The sequence below is a fragment of the Centruroides sculpturatus genome, unplaced genomic scaffold (genome assembly GCF_000671375.1).
Source record: "Centruroides sculpturatus isolate CEXI.00-Female unplaced genomic scaffold, Cexi_2.0 scaffold704, whole genome shotgun sequence".
Classification (NCBI taxonomy): Eukaryota; Metazoa; Arthropoda; class Arachnida; order Scorpiones; family Buthidae; genus Centruroides; species Centruroides sculpturatus.
The window spans coordinates 365,199-377,279 of NW_019384945.1; the positions used below are offsets into that span (position 1 = coordinate 365,199).

The 12,081-nt window shown below is 30.0% G+C and overlaps 2 protein-coding genes across 7 annotated transcripts in view; one reads left to right on the forward strand and one right to left on the reverse strand.

The window, feature by feature from the left end:
• LOC111632189 (vacuolar protein sorting-associated protein 33A-like) overlaps window positions 1-1,864 on the forward strand; it is a 45,355-nt gene extending 43,491 nt beyond the window's left edge. The window contains exon 15 of the mRNA XM_023376559.1: window positions 1,728-1,864. Within this exon, the coding sequence (XP_023232327.1) occupies window positions 1,728-1,819 (92 nt within the window). The 3' untranslated portion in view covers window positions 1,820-1,864. The remainder of the gene's footprint in view (window positions 1-1,727) is intronic.
• A 280-nt stretch (window positions 1,865-2,144) lies between these two features.
• Window positions 2,145-12,081, reverse strand: part of LOC111632190 — a 35,245-nt gene continuing 25,308 nt past the window's right edge. For all 6 annotated transcript variants that reach the window (XM_023376563.1, XM_023376560.1, XM_023376565.1 and 3 more), the window contains 3 exons: window positions 9,536-9,655; window positions 5,306-5,476; window positions 2,145-2,279 (listed from right to left, as the gene is read on the reverse strand). In XM_023376563.1, coding sequence (XP_023232331.1) covers window positions 2,192-2,279; window positions 5,306-5,476; window positions 9,536-9,655 — 379 coding nt within the window. In that variant the 3' untranslated portion in view covers window positions 2,145-2,191. The remainder of the gene's footprint in view (window positions 2,280-5,305; window positions 5,477-9,535; window positions 9,656-12,081) is intronic.

The window sequence follows — 12,081 nt, forward strand, 5'->3', positions numbered from 1 at the left end:
GCTGTCATTCTTGCCTTCATTCTTTTCCATTAACTTTGCTCCTAAGTATTGAAATTTATTTACTTTTTCGAATTTATGGTCATTTATATGTAGAATTTGTCCCTTTGACCACTGGTATTCTTTCCTTGTTAACTTCATATATTTTGTTTTTTCATTGTTAACTGCTAAGCCTTTACCTATAGCTGCATCATCCATTATTTTAAATGTCTCCTCAATTACTTCTTTAGATCTAAGCAATGTAAATGTTTATCTAGAATTTACCTGACCAATTTTACTCTTATGCTTTCCCTAAGTCTATTTTATCAATGTGGAGTTAAAAAAAAAGATTAATTGTATGAAGTACATTAGTTAGCTCAGCTCGTTAGCTTTTTACTTCCAGTTGGATAATAGAACATCATGTGGTCACTATGGAAAGATTTTTTTTTTAAAGTTGGGTATTTTTAAATATTTTGGCAAATGAAGGGGAAATTCTGTCATCAAGTGGTCACTGACCCAATCGATAAAACGTTTATTCTATAGCTAATAACAAATGTCTGGATTGGACAAAAATTGCAAATTGCAGGAGTTATAAAGAATTCACACACACACACACACACACAAGGGCTTTCAGTATGGTGTTAAATAAGATCATAATAAGATCATATATTCTGTATTATTAATTAAAATTAATCTGAGGATATTGTATTAAAAGGTTTTAAATCTTAAAATAAAACTTAAAACTGTAATTGACAAATATAATAAATAAATGGATTTTAATTAAACATCATAAAAATAAGTTTAACATCTTAAAGTGTAACTGACTGACAATGGCCCAATTGCAGATATATTTAGAGATCATCTAGACCACAGTTCGGAAAAATTACATTGCAGAGATGGCAATTCTTGCTTTCCAGGGTTTGGACAGCAAGAAACCAGTAATTTTGACCTACTTTCTAGACTCACTCAAAAGCAGATTTAGTCAGCATTTTAATTTTTGTGGAAGTTTTGTTCATGGAAAAGTTTAAAAGAACAATATCCATTTTTATCTAAACAGTTTTAAATCTTACTTCAGTATATGTGCAATAATTATGTTATAAACATCGATAATAAGTATAAATTTGTTCAATTAATATTTATGTAAAGCGTGAAATAATGACTTAACCAGACAACTGATTATTATTATTATTAAAAGATATGTTTTTACATATCTTTTAATAATACAAAGTCATGTTTGGGATAGAAGGGTCATTATTTCTCATGAGAAAAAATTTAAAACATTTTTAGATTAATATGTAAATGCAAATATATTCCATTGTATCAGTCTCAAAAATATAGTCCACTCAATTGGAAACTGTGTTGTGTGTATAGAAATTAAGAAAAATAAAGGCAGGGTAAAACCTATATTTAACAAATAATTTTTGCTGCAAGTTTCTCTTTAGACAACATTATTGAAAAATATTTCCATTTTTCTGATAAGTTTTGTTATAAATTGCCTTAAAGCATATGTAATATTCATGGTCTACTGTTTGTATATTAAAATAAAAATACATTATAATTCTGAGAAAGAGGAAAAAACTTGAATATGAAGTTTTATTTAATAATATAGTAAACAAATATGCAATACATTTTATCAAAAATTTGAAAATATGCAATATACCTCATATGCTTCCATCTGAAATAAAATTTACATATCAATTAATAAATAAACTATAAAGCCAAGAAAAAAAATTAGCTTGTTTTTTTTTCAGTTCCTGTAGAATACATCGTTGCAACTACAAAACTTGTCAATGGGAGTACATTTCTTGAAAGCCTAGCTGAAAAAGTAATGTCTTCAACGTGACGGACTGCTATGTAAATTAAAATGAACCTGTTGTAACATTCATAGTCTCAAAGGTTAAGATAAAATCCTATAGAAAATTTTTAAATTGTATATTGTAAAAATAAACATGATTTATTTTGTATAAAATTAATACAAAGCAATTTTTGAGTTTAAGCAATTTTTATTAATAATAAATTATGTATATTATATAATTTGATTATCTTAATGTGACTTATCTTGTGAAATAGAACTATGTGTAATGTTAAAGAAAGATATACATTAAAATATCGATGAAACATCCATACGAACTCCAAGCAATAAGATGCACACATGTTTTCTCTCATAAGCACTTGCTCTATGTAAGTTTTTTTTTAATATTTGTTTTGGGATAGATCACAAATCCATGTCGTCATCAGTTGCATCAAATGGATCAGGAAATGGAGAAATGGGAATTGCCGGCTTCATTTCTGGAGAATTACAACTGGAGAAAAAAAAATACAGCATTATTATTTTACTCCTCACATTAACTAAACATCAAACATAAATAATCCAGATTCAAAATATCTGATAATGATATTTCTGTGTTCATGTTGAATATGAACATTTTCATAGTACTACAGCTTGACTAATGGTTTGATTTTAAAATCATACCAATTAGAATGGTGGTGACTACACAACAGTAAGGGATATTTGCTGTCATTATACACAAAAAATTTTTATAAAATGACGACATACATAATTATATAAGATTACCCTTATCAAATAAATTTCCACATAGTTCTACAAGGTTACTGCCACAATTGATATTATTTCTCAGAACACAACTCTCCAGAACAAAAAGGGATAAAAATAACTCTTGTTGGTACAAGAGTTATTTTTATCCCTTTTATCATTAATTTCAGTTAGATTTAAATTGATGATTTTTAAAATAATTATCTTTATTCTTTCTGCACAGAACTAGAAATCTCAAAATTGAACTAAAATTCAATAAATTTGTTTATAAAGCTGACCTCTTGCTGCTACCAATTGAACAACCTGTGAGAACTGACACACTACTTTCAGTGGGGTGTAGAAAATGTAGCTTGTCATTTTTTCTTTTTTATAGCAAGTGTAGCAAAATTAAGAAAAAGTATGAGTTTTTGAACAGTGAATTAAGCATATATAACATACATTTTTGACTGGATGATACAGTTGATCAAATTCTACAGCTTTGTATGGGAATGACCTTATGCCCTTTTGTATAACTTTCACAAAAGTTTGGCAGTAAAATATTACTTGTAGTGTATGAATTAATCCATCTTACCTTTTTGTTCCATTTCCATTACAATGAGTTTACAAGTCATTTCAGCTACATGTCACCAAACTAAGGCTCTGTGATATTTAAAAAGTATATGCTGGTGACTCAAGGAATGTTTCAGATCCTTTTAAATTCATATAACATGTACCCTCATATACTAACATTCATTCTTGCTACTGTAAATCACTGCAGTACATTTCAAACAAATGTTGGTCAGACTGTTCTGTTCTGTCTTGAAACAAACATAAGTATAAATTCTATTATATTTTTTTACCTATATTAAATTTGAAATTTAGTTAATTAATAAAAGTATGAGTTTAGCCTAAAGTAATTACACCATTTAAAAATTTATTTAACAACATGGTTACACCATGTTCTTAAATAAATTTTAATTTCTATTATAATCTTTTTACAATTACTCAAAATTAAAGATTGACAAGCCCTCAATGGAACTAGAACTCATGCTTTGGATCAGGGGTCAGCAACCTATGGCACACAGGATGTATTTCAGTGTTATTCTAATTGAATAGAAATGTAGTAAAAATTATGTTTTAATTATTGGCTTCCATTTAAATGTGTAATTATAGTTCAGTGTAGGTTGTGGTATATTTATATTACAGTGCGTATGTTTACGCTTATTGTCACCATCATGTGCATGCATTTCACATGTAAAAACATAATTCAATTATATAATTTTGAGGTTAAGTTGCTATTTTTGAAGTCCATTATAACCAGACCAATTTTGATAATATATATAACAAAATTAGTAGAATCATGTCAGTATCCAGAATGACACAACACTGCCAAAAGGTTGTTGACCCCTGCTCTGCGTTAACAACATATCTTGAAAAATAATCACACTTGAACGGTTCAAGCATAAGTTATGCTAATGATTACATTATATCTTCTATGAATATATTTTTAAATGTGTGTCAGTTCTTTAATTTCTAAGGCACACAATCTAGAAAGTGCCAAATCACTGAAATCTGTCATGGATAATAGTGTTGGTTGAAAGTTGTAAAAGTATTATATCTATTCTTGGCCATCAGAAGTAATACTTATTATGTTATCTAGCTGGTTCCAAAGAGGTTTTATTTTTATTCTTTCTATACTGAGGGAGCTAAAAGAGCCTTTTAATGGTGCATTCAGGATGGCAAACTACTTTGAGTGCTCAGTGCATCTCCAGATTTTCATATCAAGCTGAATGGCAACATGGCAGAAAACCAGTTGTTTATTAAATCCATTGTTATTTCAGCAGTTTTAATTTAGCTATTTTGTTAACAATCTAATAGATGAGGAGAAAAAAATATCAGGAGAACACAAATTTATTAGTACTACTTTTTAAAAACAGGAGTAGGAAAGGAATTATCCTCCAAGTTACTCAGGAGAAACTATTCTGATATGAACGATTCCTATTTTTGATTGTCAGAAAATGAAACATTCAAGTAATTTCTAAAACAAAAATTTGAGGACGTTTATCTAAGACAGCAAGGGATAAATTTTTATTTTCAAATAGTCAAATATTTATTTTATACTCATTCATATCATGTATGTTTAGTTTTTTAATGCAATATTGATCCATAAACTTTAAAAATATATTACATTTTAAATTTATTATATTATTATAAGTTTATTTATCTCAGGATCTATATCACTTGGAAACATAATTTCCACTGTGCAGATTTTGTTTCTGACTGATGCCATTTTTCAAACTAATATCACATTGACTTGCACTAACTCTCCATTTTGTGTTTTCTGAAGTGACATTAGGATGTACAGTACAGAGGTAACAACTTGTTTAGCTTTCTCAATTTGAATGATTTGTTGCACACTAGTAAACCCTAGTGTCTCAACATAAATGTACTTTAAATCATATCATCATTAGATTCAGCCAGATATGTAATAGGGACTAGCCAGATGGTATGAGGGATGGTAACCTGACCTGAACTTGAATTAAAGTTTTTCAAGAACAGAAGGCTGACGCCTTTATTATAAGATCACCTCAAAAACATTATTAACAGTAACTAGTAGAGCTATGTGGCTCTGCCCAAGCTAAAGTAAATAAAGCTTTTAATATGGTTTTAATTTTAACATTTGTTATCAATCATTGCCTGAGCAAAAGATGATAATATCCCTGTTATATAAATATGAGTAGATTCATATTGTCTCAATACAAAATTCATTCATAATAAAAATTATAAAGATAATACCTTGTTTTATTTGTATTCACACAATTTCTGTCAACAGTTCCTTCATTATTATTATTTTCAGGAAAATTTGATGCAGTTATTCTTTCTTCTGAATTAAATGTACTTTTTATTTTCTGAGGTAATATTCCTCCTGGTGGTTGCCACAGAACTACTGCCATGGAAGGTTCTTTCCTAATATAAAAAAGTTAGTTTTTGAGATTTTTACATTATGTAAGAAATTAAAATTTTTATTTTAAATTACAAGACTATCTTTAGAAAAATTTTTTGAAGGTAAAGCCCATCATCTGAGATATGTTTTCAGAAACATCAATAAAACAAGTTCAGCCATTGATGTGATGAAACCAAAAATATTTAGTTACAAGCAAGTTGACCACAATAACATATACACCATAAAACAATAATTTTGAGGTACACATACAAAACCACTGCTACCTTTATTTCAAATAATTCCACATTCAATCAGAACATTGGGTTACTGTACCCAATCTGCAATTTAGCACACCTTGGTGTCTGTGTCCATCCCACAAGACTACAAAATTTCTTCAATCAGAACTGTTCTATTCCAATATTGAAACCAATAATGCAACTCTAAATATTCAATTCAAGCAGTCTCGAAAACCAAGAATTTCTTTTTCAGATTTTCCTTGTAATTTTTTTAATCATTTTCTCCCATTTCTCACTTTATGCTCCAAAATTTCTGTTTTATTCTTATAAAACTTAAATATTTACTCTGAATTCTATAGGATCATTCCTCAATCCTAACAATTTGATACTGAGCAGGAAGCAATTTTTAAAATTAAATGATTTGTTCATTCACTTGCTCAAGCATCAAGAGTTTACTTTTTTGATAATTAAATAGTAAAATATGTTACCAAATAAATATGCATGTACTCTGATTTTTTTTAATTAAATGTTAGAATTTAGAACTGAAATTAAATAATTTTTTATGTAACATATTGAATAATGAATCAACATAGTGGAGCATAGAAAAGAAACATGACTACACTTTCAAACTGCTTACATTAAAAAAGATTGTTTCATTTTATTTAATAGCATCAAATTTCTATATCTACTATATGAAAATAAAAAAGTAAGCATCACAAATTGAATGTTTTAAAAAACCAAAACATAATAAATGCATAATTAGAATAACTATACATACAAAAAATTGTTCTAAAAATAAATTGATATTCAATAGTAGTACAGTGGAACCTCGGTATACGTCTTGCTTTAGAATACGTCCAATTCAGAATACGTCCTGTTTGGACGAAACAAATTTTGCTCGGTATACGACTTAATTCAATTATACGCGCCATCTATCAACAAGTAGCACTATCGGTATACTACACTATACTAGACGTTCGCGGTGCTACGGTTTATAACTTTTTAAAATTTCTTCTGATTTTAATTTGTAAGTAACATTTTATTATTTTTATTAATCATGAATTGCAAAAGGGCAACAGAAAAAAAATGACTAGAATCACAATGGAACTGAAAAAACAGATTGTTGAGAAATATGAAGGTGGCACGCGTGTTCGAGATTTAACAAGATTTAACTGTTGCATTCCGTATTCCGATAACGACGATATCGACAATCGTGAAAAATAAAGACATTATTAAATTTGCTAACGTTGAAAAATAAAGACATTATTAAATTTGCTAACGTTGCGAAAGGGGTTAAATCAAAATCTAAACAGAGATCGAAGATATTAGATCGTGTCGAGAAATTGCTTTTGCTTTGGATAACTGAAAAACAGTGTGCTGGCGACAGCGTATCGGAAGAAATTATTTGCGAGAAAGTTAAAAGGATACACACTGATCTCATGAAAAATCAAGCAGAAACTAGCGAGGAAAGCAAGGTGTTTAAAGCCAGCCATTTTTTTTACATGAGAACGGATTAGTCATTTTTACATTACTTCTTATGGAAAAGGTTGGTTTGGTATACGTCCTATTCGGTATAAGTCCAAACACCAGGAACGGATTAAGGTCATATACCGAGGTTCCACTGTAATTATATTTTAAATAGTAGTATGGAATTAATAGACTAAGGATTAATACTACAGGAAACTCGACCCTTATGACAGCGCATTAAATTGGTATGATCATAAGTTCATCTGTTGATTCATGCTATCATTGATTTTGATTTATTCAATGTCATATCCTTTAATTAACAGTAGAAGGAATCAATAGCAACTCTCAGATTCACAAGTTCAATCATGGGATGAGAGTGCACAACTAATTGGAAGAGCTATTTATATAGTTTGATGTTTACTCCATAGTTTTAACACAAGGATCTCATAATTTTTGATAATAAAATTGTTACATTGGGATTTTGAATCCCAACATAACAATTAAATAACTTTCACTTCAACAGCAAGTTATTTAATTTTTACAATAATGATAATATTGTATAATAATAATTATCTTTTTGAACTATTGGAATCTAAAATACTCAGAAAATTTTTTCAATAGATTCAACAGAAGAAATAATCTACAAAAAGAAAAATCACTTAGTATATTCTTGTTGGCAATATATTCATTTTTATCAGATCCTTTTTTGCTTATTAATTATTTGTCAACATGCAGAAATATAGTGAAAGTTAAAAATAAAATCTAAGAATAAATAGTTACTAGATGAATATATCAAATACTCATTGGCTGTTTAGAACAATATCATAATTGCTTAATAAAAAGATCACTTTGTCTTTAATGTTGGTTATAGAAAGCTGATTTCATGTCAAAAGTAATGGCATTGACTAGTTTGTACTCAGCTTTACATTTTCATCTGCATGACCATTTTTCAATGATTCTTGCCATCTTCTTTATCTCCAAGTAATTTTAATTTCAGTTTTTGATAGTCTAGTCTCTAAAATCACACTATTGTCAATGGCTGCACACTTTAGAGGTATGAAGGAGTACATGTCAGGAGTTCAATTTGGCACAGAGTATTTGGTGCCCAAATCATACGCACATAAAATAAACCAGACTTGTAGGTAGTCAGGGGATCAAGAACCAGGTCAAAAGAAAATATGAAATGTTGAGACTGTTTCTACAAACAGACATGACTGTGAGATTTGCACATGTATTGCCATTTTACTTGTTTATTTATATTATATAAAAAATAAATGTCTTACAAAAACATGGTAAGATTGTCCCCTAATTAATAAATAATTCCTTTAAAACAAATGAAAATAATATATACAATACAAAAACTACAAATTATATAATAATAATAAATATAAAAATTAAAAAATGAACCAAAACACACTAAAATAATGTATATAACGGTACATATTAAAATGCATCATAAATAAGTTCTTATAACAAAATCATAAGAAGAAATCTTCACACCTGAAGAGAGAGCATTCATTATGGTGTTTAAAAAGAAATATAGAAAAAAGAAAAAGAAAGGCAGAAATAAGGGTAGGAAATGCATGAAGTACAAAGCTAAATAAATTATTAAAACATTTAAAAAACAAAATATAGTTAACGTAATTAATGTGTGTTGATATAAATTTGGAAATACAAGTAAAATTTCACCAGAGTTAATAACAAAAAAATGATATGGCTTATTAAAAATAAAACACAGTATAATCTTGTTTTACACAAGAAATTTCATTTCATGTTAGATGTACATCATATAAACCAAAATTCTGTGTAAATTTGTGCTGCACCCATCACAACCATGTGCATAAATTTTAAAGAGATGTTTTTGTCAATGGCCTGGCAAAAGTTGATTGACAGCACATTCTAGCCGTTCGTATTTGGGCAGGCCGACTGTTGCGCATGTGCAACATAAATTTTTTATAAATTTCAGGATTGAATTCTTAGTTAAACAGCATTTGTTAATCAAATTTCTGTCTAAAAACCGTTAAAACCTGATGCAGAGCCCAGAAGGGGTTCGAAAATGTTCATTTTTTTCAATGTTTTTCGATGTTACCACACTGTAAATTGGTTCAGTGTGTGTAATTTTTAAGTTTGTGTGATGTGGTGAGTAGTTGTTTGATCAATGTTAACTCAAAAAGTAATAATTTTGAATGGCAGTAACATAGGTATGTGTTGATAGTGTAATAATGTTGATTTTCATTTTTATGTATATTAGAAAGCCATTTACATAAATTAATTTATTAATAAATACTGAATAATCTCTTAATATTAACGACTACTATTGTTTTAAATCTTTTACAATATGAATTATCTCAGCTATGTAGGCAAAAAAAATTTACATACAGTTCTTTCAAAGGACTTCCTGCTAAAAACAGATCAGACTGCACTAATTTTTTCAATTCAGGTGATAAAGTTATTCCTCCTGTTTCTGGATCTGATTCTTCACTTGATTCATCGGATAACCTGTTTAAAAAAATTATAAAATTATAATCTTTAAGACATATCTAGAAGAATGTTATTATAATAATAACTCTCCCATGGTCATCACCTGGTCATGGTGGGAGAGTGTAGTAATTTTACTGCTCCATAGGGCAATGGAGGCTGGAGCACAAGCTCCTGGTAGAGACACCCATGCCAGTAAGGTCTATGGGGAGAAATGAAGCTAAGAGTGACCACACTAGAGTTTCTCATTTCCCAAAAAATTTGCCTCCAGCAGGATTACAGGCAAAATAATTTCTTTTCCCGGGATGAGATAGTAAAATAGAATTTTATATGAATAAAAAAAATCATACAGGAATGTCATAAATTTAAATAATTTAATTTATTTTCTAGTAAGTAACTAAAAGTGTAGGGCCAATCTCACCCATATGGACAAGTTAGGCTCAATTAATTTATGTTCTCCTACATTATAAGATGAAAGTAAAATAAAGCGTTTCATTGGGAGTTTTAATGATTACGAAAAAATACTGTTTTACTTCTAAAGATGAAATAAAAAATAAACTAAAGTGCGATGAGTGATATTTACTTTCAGCAAGTCTCCACTGTTCAATGATGTGCAAACACAATACATAAATATTACATGAACTAACAAGTAGAGACTTGTAAAACATAGGTAATAATATGCAGCAAGAAACCTCAAAATTTCTCTCTTAGGTGAGTCTTCAAGATGCAACTTTTCATATAATAAATAATAGAAAGAAAACCTGACACGGTAAATTATTATTGAAATGCGAGATTTCCCGGAAAAATAAAATTTTCCGGGATTTTTCTCATAGGGAATAAATGGCGAGAATCCCAGGAAAGAAACCCTAGACCACACCCACATTCTGTGGAGATATTTATCATGGTAGTAACCAGATCTAAGTGTGATAGTGGCTCGGACATCACCTGGGTTAAAAAGATTCATGTTTGTGGGTTAGGCAGAGTTTGAAAAATAGGCCACAGTCTCCCTTGGTTACCGGTGGCAAAAGCAGCACCGGCCCAAGCATGGCTACTACAATGCTCTCGACAGAAGTGAAGAACCAACCTAGCCCTGGTGTTTCTGTGACAATACCCACCACAAAGATTGGAAAACCATGCCAACGGATGAAATGGACATCAGAAATGAACGAGTTTATCATTCGTACTTACTAAACCATCACAAGACTCGAAACAAACATGATAACGTCCAGACAACAACTATACCATAGATTCACACAACAATATCCTCACCTCACTGTCACTGAACAAAGGGTTGTTGATCAAAAAAGAACAATTATACCCAACAACCTTATCCCACAAACAACACTTGAACTTACTTTTGCTAATCAAATATATCAACAGAAAGAAACATTTAACATTAATAAAGATCACGTAACCTGTCAGGATAATCCAGAAACAAACACTGATTATAGCACACACACAACAATCTACCACTAATGATACTAGACACTTCCTCATCCACCACTGATAACATAGACATAGATTTAGTTAATATGCTGTCACTTATAGGAAACACTCACTAAACATACAGGTACAGATCTCAGACAAAGACCATGAATACCAAAAATCAACAAATCAAAGGAAGTAGGAAAAACACTAAATTAAACACTCACTTACTACCACACTACATTCACTCAATTTCTAAACTTTCAGACATTCATACATTAGTTTATGCTGGGGCAGTCACAGTAGTGACACCATGGACTGAAAATACAATCACAGATGGACACACACAAAACAATTCTATCACAAGCCTGCCTGGCAGAGAAGAAGATAAATGACATTAGACAGCAATTAGGCAGGCTGACACAATACACTAAAAACAACATAACACCCAAATTAAAGAAACAACTCAAAAACATTTTCAAGAAAATTAAAACACACACAAAACATGAACATCACAACACACACATTACAGAATACATCGATACACTAAAACAAAAACTCGCAGCCAAAGCACGTAGACTCAAACGATACAAAACATGTACATTACGAAAACAACAAAATAAATTATTCACAAACAATGAAAAACTTTTCTACAGACAAATCAGTACCAAAACAAACACTGATACACAGCACAGTGGCACACCAACAGAAGAAGAACTCACAACTTATTGGTCTTCTCTTTGGTCCAATGCTGTTACACACAATGCTGATGCACGCTGGATCGAGGAGGAGAACAAAAACTTACATAACATATCAACTATGCCTTGTACTGAAATAAACATACATGATGTCCAGTACACTGTTAACAGAACACATAACTGGAAGACACCTCGTGTAGACAACATTCACAATTTCTGGTATAAAAAGTTTACTCACTGCACCAGGAACTAGCTACATCATCATCATCAACCCACAAGACATGCCAAAATTTCTTACTTAGTGCATCATCTACATGAAACCTA